Below are 6,436 nucleotides of genomic sequence, written 5' to 3'. Positions count from 1 at the left end.
GGTGTAAAAGGAGAAGGCTACAGACAAGACAGTTGGGAAATGGGGTGGGGGGGAACAGACCCAAACCCAACAGCATCGCGTAACCAAGGCCTCTTCCAGCAAAATCTTTCAGAAAGAGATTTAACAACATCTCTACCACTCCCAGCCCCACTGCTCTTCAGGTTTCAAATGCATGGGGCAAATTCCCACTGTGAAGTGGAACTGCACAGGCTGAGTGCTGGTGGTGGCAGCCCATCCACTCCAGTGCTATTTCTTCAATCGAGCATACACCAGAAATGCCATGACTGAAACCACAGCGAAGCCCACAGTTGGAATGATGTATGGCAGGGACAGTCCACTGCTGTTCCCTGGGGCAGCTTTGGCCTGAGACAGGTTGGTCCCAGTACCAGAGCCGCTGTGAGAGTTTCCTAGGGGATCAGCTCCAGCTCTGAGGTCATTGCCTGCCTCAAGCTGGATGCTGGGGTAGTGGTCCACATGGACCTCATGCATGGCCAGGGAGGAGCTCTCCCACATCGGAGGTGGAGAGCAATCTCTGTTTGCTCCAGCTGTCTCCTCTCCTCTACAGTCTTCACGAGCCACTGGAGCTGGCAATACTATGCTATGGAGTGCTTCTCTTGAGCTCAAGCTATCTGTGCTTATCATGAGTGGGTCGCTGCTGAAGGTGAAGGCATCAGACACCCCAGAACAGAGACTGCGGGGCCCATCAGAGCTCAGGCATCTGCCAGCCACCTCTGGGCTCTTCCCAGCCCTGGAGAGGAACATGACAGGCTCTCTGGGCTCCACATCCCTTTCCATGTTGCTGCAAGATGCCTGGATGCTTGTGGCAGGGCTCCCCTGGGACACCATCCTCCCAGATGTGCCTTCAAAACTTCCTGCAACGGTCCGGAGAGGAGCCGGTGAGGCTGGGAGCACCTTTGGGAGACAACAAGAGGGGCTGGGTGCCATGGGGAGCTCCCATTTGGCCTGGTCTCAGGCACCAATATCAAGCAACAAGCCCACTTCAGCACTCAAGGACCTGCCTCCAGGAACTAGGATCAACGTTGGGTGATAGGTGTGAGACAGGGAGGTGTTGGGGCTCCCAGAGAGCCTTTGGGATTTGGGGGTGATACAGGGAGACAAGCGGCAAGGAGAGGGGTAGAAAGAGGAACCTGGGAGCTAAGACACTGGGAAGTCAAGGAAGGGAAGTGAGGAGTCAAAGCACAACAAACCTTGGCTTCCTTCACCCATGTTCCAAAACACACTGTCCGGATGGGGACGTGAACACAGTCGGGGGGGGAAAAGCCCTGAATAAACTCAAGACCAGCTCCAAATCTTAAACTGCAGCAGGGAATCTCCTAATGGGGGGTAGGGGGAGGTGGGGGAGCACAAGGACCTGAACGAAATGCAAGTGGCAGTTGGAAGATCACTTACTTTATCTGGCAGCATGGAGATGGGGTAGCTGGCTATCCTCCCTCTCGACAGTTTCTTCTCTTGTACAGGAGCCTCCCTGGAGGTGTCATGGGATGGGAGAGCGTCTCCGGGCACAAGGGCATCTGTCAGGGAGAAAACAAAACTTACTGAGTTAAACAAGAGACCTAATTAACAAGGAGAGACCTAAAAACAAGGAGAGTTTTGCTGTTCTCCGAGGATGTCACACAGAGGAGTTGCAGAGGAGCAGGACCCAGCACCACTGGGTGCTGCCTGTGTAGCCCTGGCTCTGCCACAACACCCGAGCTCTCCTGGTAAGTGCAGGTAAACTGGACAGCACTGGCCAAGCCAGCACCCCCAATCTGTCCCCCCACTTTGAGAGCAGGGTGTGCCCAGGCTGCTGAAACATTCTGCTGGGGTGTTTTACATCAGAAGTGAAACAAATGCCCCTGCCAAAATCCTGGTCAGGATGTTGTGCCAAAATACAGTGAGCAACAACTGCAACAACAACTGGAAGGAAAACAAAAAAGCAGCTGGGCTGGATTTGTGCACAACCCAACCTCGCTGCCTTCCTGGAGGAGACCATGGGGGCCCAGGGAATGGGAAAGGAGATGGGTGACAGCAGCAGGGAGCTGCTCTCTGCTCCATGAGCGCTCACGGGTGTTACAAAGACAGATGCAACTTTGGGCTGTCCTGTACCAACAGCCACAGCTACCACCATTCTTTGGGAGGGTTACCATGGCCTCCCACAGGACCCTACCCCACACCTGTGCCTTCTCTGCCATCCTTCCCATCAAGCCAGGCAGGCAGAGAATCACAGAAGAGAATCATTTAGGTTGGAAAAGACCTTTAAGATCACCACGTCCAGCCATTAACCCAGCACTGCCACGTCCAACCACCAAACCACGTCCCACAGCACCACATCTACATGTCTTTTAAATCCCTCCATGGATGGTGACTCCACCACTTCCCAGTGCAGCCTGTTCCAGTGCTTGACAACACTTTGGGTGAAGACATTTTCCCTCATATCCAAATCAAATCTCCCCTGGCACAACTTGAGGCCATTTCCTCTTGTCCTATCACTTGTTACTTGGGAGAAGAGACCAGCCCCCATCTGACTACAACCTCCTTCTGGGTAGTTGTAGAGAATGAGAAGGTCTCTCCTCAGTCTCCTTTCCTCCAGGCTAAACAACCCCAATTCCTTCAGCCACTTCCCACCAGACCTGTGCTCCAGACCCTTCACCACCTTGTTGCCTGTCTCTGGACATGCTCCAGCCCCTCAGTGTCCTTCTTGTGGTGAGGAGCATCCGGCACAGCACCTTTTGGCCCTGCTCTCCATCGGCTCAGCAGCACAGTGACTCCACAGCTCTGCTGGGAAGGAAACCCACCTGCATCTCTTCTGTGCTCTTCCACAGTCTTGAGCAGCTCCTGCTCTGCATCGAACTGCTTCTGTATGAGGAGGGGGTTGCGCACATCCACGAAGCTGCCCTGGGTCTCACTGTGCTCAGAGCCGGGCACAGCCTGGGTTTTGGGCAGCGAGCTGTGGGCCTGAGGCTCCCTGCTGCGTGTGGTCTCCTCCATCCTCAGGGTCGACGCAGTGGAGAGGTAGATGTTCTCTTCGGGCTCGTTCCTGGGCTGCTCGGGGCTGTGAGCAGCACCTGCATCCCTCGGTGGGAGAGACCTGCCCAAACCCAAGCTGGGTACACCACGCTGCAGGTGGTTGGCATTCCCAAAACACCCGTTGTCCACACACACCGGGTGCTGCTGGCGGCTCAGCCACTCCCGGCCACACGTGGGGAGCTCAGCCGGTGGCACGGCCGTGCTGCCTGGCTGAGGGGTCCCCACTGCCACCTGTGGAGACCCCACAGGGGGTGGGAGTTGCCCCTCTCCACTGTGCCCATCGCTCACTCCGGTTTGGACCGTGCTCCTAGGTGGAGGCGGCTGGGGAGTCTCATGATCCAGGAGTTTTTTGGGGAGCTGGAATGAAAGAAGCTGTGTTAAATCGCTGTGTCGGGAGGAAGGGGTCTGGCAACACAACGGGGTGCCCCAAACTCAGGACCCACATGAGCCTGGTGATGAGGGGGTGACTCCTTGGCACTGCACAGATCGCTGGAGGATTGTATAGGTCCAGGGAGCCCCAACTAACAGAGCAGACCTCAAACTCGTGTCTGTGGTGGGGAAGCAGGAAAGGGAGCAGTTACAGGGCCATACGTAGGCTGTACAGTGCCAGCCTCACAAAGCTGGACAAATCAGCACTAAGAGGCTGCTGGGGGCAGGGCTCCTTCCAAAAACACAGTCCTATGACGAGCTCCTCATGCCCCCCAACACCAATGCTCTGTTCCAAAAGGGACCTTTGTGTCCCCATCCGATGTGTGCCCCACTCACCGATTCCTGCACTGGGGCCCTGGTGTCCAGGTCCTTGCTGGTGGCAGTGGCAGCACTGGGCAGGAGAGGTGGACAGCCACCGGCGGGCAGGTCTGGGTGCGGCTCCACGGCCAATGGGGCTCCTGCAGCCGGGTTTGGTGCTGGGGACAGCGCCGGGGCACTGATGGAGGAGCCAGTGGGATGGGCTTTGCTAGCTGCAAAAAGGAAGGAGGCAGCGGTGGGAAGCCTGGGAGTGGGGATGTCAGGGGAAAAGCTAAAGAGGCAGAGGATGAATGTGGGGACAAGGCAGCCCCTCACATGTCCCTGCTGTCCTCAAATCTGCCAAGCTTGTGGCATCCCTTAATCCATCTTTCCATTTCCCCTCAGATGAGAAACCAAGCTCATGACAAGGGCACCACCATCCCCAGGCTCATCACCAGGGTGAGGGACCTCTCTGGGGCTGGTCACAGACAACCCCAGCAGGCCCTTGGGAAGCTGGAGCAGAGACAGAGGCTGGCTGCTCAGCAGACACCCAGAGATGGGCTCCTAACTCCACCAGACCCCAACGCAGCACCCAGGGATGACAACAAGTCCCCACCTCCACCAGACTCCCTCCCCCCCAGGGGTGAGGAGGCTACATACGGGTTTGCCAGAACTCATACACTTGCTGCAGCTCATCAGCCAGGTGCCCAGCGTTGTTCTGGCGTAGAGCATCGATGAGATCCTGCACCCAGCCCTGCCGGCACTTCAGGTGCTGGTAAAACCTATAGATGGTTGCATGGCTCCCCTTCATTTCCTCCCGGGCGTGAAGTTCATCCTAAATAAAACACACAGGGGATCTAAGGGAGGCTCTGGTTCAGAGGCAAGGCAAGCTATATGTTGCCTGAGCTGGGGAAGGAGTGCCACGGGACTAGGGAAAGCAGGGAATTACTCTGTCAGCATCAGTCAGGCAGCTCAGGGAATTGGCCAGCGACGTCACGTGGATGTTCCTGAAATTCTTGAGGTTTCTCAGAATGTGGTCGTACACTTTGTCCTCAGCAAAACCCATCCTGGCTCAGCACCTGCAGAGAGAGGGAGGCCGAACGTGAGGGGAAGGCAGCTGGCACTGCCTGGATTTCCTATGGGAGCTGGGGCTTTTCTATAGGAGCCTGGCTAGCACAGGCACCCAGCCGCAGCACTGATTGGTGCAGAGGAAATCCTGGGCGGAAATAACATGAATTAGAAGTATTCGGGTCAAAATCCAGCTCCGGGCTGTGCTTTCACAGGCCCCATCCCCGCAGCGACCCCCTTTCTTTGGGGCCGGGGGGGGGGGGTGTCCCAGCCCAGGCCTCGCCACACGAAGGGCAGCAGGGTCACGCCAGGCCAAGGCCGGGACCTTGCTTTGGGCCTTGGCCGACGCGGCTCCTCGCCGACGGAAAAGGATGGCGGAGGAGAAGCGGCAAAGCTCCTTCTCCCGGGGAAACGGCGGCCCGGGAGGCGCAGGCCGCGGCGGGACCCCCCCTCCCCCTGCCCCGCAGCTCGGCCTTCCCACGGAGGCGCGGGGCGGCCCGGTGCTGACAAACAGACCTGAAGCGCCCGCCACGGAGCTGCCGCTCGGCGGAGCCCGAGGCGAGGGGCGGTGCGGAGCCCAAGGGCTGGGCTGGGCCGGGCCGGGCCGGGCTGGGCTGGGCCCCGCCGCCGCCGCCAACCGGGCGCGCCTCGTCCCACCGCTGCGCAACCCCCTACCTGCGCCGCCGCCGCCGCACGCCGCCGGGGAACGCTCCGGGCACGCCCACCGCCCTACGTGGCAGCTGCTGATTGGCTCTCGCATACGCCCGTCGCGGCGATAGGAGGGGGAAGCGCCCGCCCTTCTCGTCACTCGCTGAGCCGCGGCCGGATCCGGGAGGCGGGGCCGGGGCCCGCCCGTCACCCCAGGGCCGGCCGGGCCCGCCTGTCGCCACCGGCAGGTGGCAGCACCGTAACGGCGACGTCCCGCGGGTACCTGGCGGAGGGATCCCGCCGCGGCCGCCTCGCCCCGCCCCTCGCCCCGCCCCTCGCCCCGCCCCGCCGGCCCCGCCCCGGCCCTGTCAGCGGAGCGCGCCCTGCATGGAGCCGCACCATGGCGGCGGCGGCGGCAGGAGCGGGCGGGCGGCTGCGGGGGCGCCGCTGAGGGCCGGCAGCCCCGCGGCGGGGTGCTGAGGGGCGGCGGTGCCTCCCCCCTCCCCTTCCCCTCCCCTCCTCTCCTTCCCCCCCCTTCCCCTTACCCCGACCCCCGCGCCCTCCCCCGGCGCGGCGTCCATGGTCGCGGCCGCCCGCCGCGGCGTCGCACCGGAGCCGTTGGGCGGCGGCGAGAGGCAGCAGAAGGAGGAGGAGGAGAAGGAGAAGGAGCGGGCCCGGCCCGGCGCCGCCCGCCGCGCCGCAGGTGAGCGACCGCCCGTCGGGGGTCGGGGACGGGCCCGGGGTTGTTATGGCGACGCAGGGGCAGGAGGGGGGGGCGCCGGGCGGGGCCTCGCCGGACGGCACCCGCGCCCTGAGCGTGGGGCCCGGCTGGGCCTGGCGTGGGGGTCCCGCGTCGCCCCCCCGCCCCCTGGGTTTTCTTGTTCAGCGGCGGTGGTCGGGAGCCAAGCGGCGGCCCGAATTCCACACGTGGGTCTGCAGCAGCCCGCGGGCCCCTCCCGCCCCGCGC

The 6,436-nt window shown here is 61.4% G+C and overlaps 1 protein-coding gene across 1 annotated transcript; it reads right to left on the bottom strand.

The window, feature by feature from the left end:
* Positions 1-246: 246 nt before the first annotated feature.
* MAVS (mitochondrial antiviral signaling protein) lies at positions 247-4,819 on the bottom strand (the record flags this gene model as incomplete). The annotated part of the gene is made up of 6 exons (XM_084263285.1): positions 247-912; positions 1,411-1,532; positions 2,796-3,384; positions 3,793-3,986; positions 4,414-4,588; positions 4,703-4,819. The coding sequence occupies 6 exons, from the start codon at positions 4,817-4,819 to the stop codon at positions 247-249; spliced, it is 1,863 nt and encodes a 620-aa protein (XP_084119411.1).
* Between the last annotated feature and the right edge of the window lie 1,617 nt (positions 4,820-6,436).

The sequence above is a fragment of the Gallinula chloropus genome (assembly GCF_964237585.1).
Source record: "Gallinula chloropus genome assembly, chromosome: 4".
In the NCBI taxonomy this organism is placed as follows: domain Eukaryota; kingdom Metazoa; phylum Chordata; class Aves; order Gruiformes; family Rallidae; genus Gallinula; species Gallinula chloropus.
The sequence above is the reverse complement of the archived record's forward strand: the minus strand, read 5'-3'. Positions and strand labels throughout refer to the sequence as shown.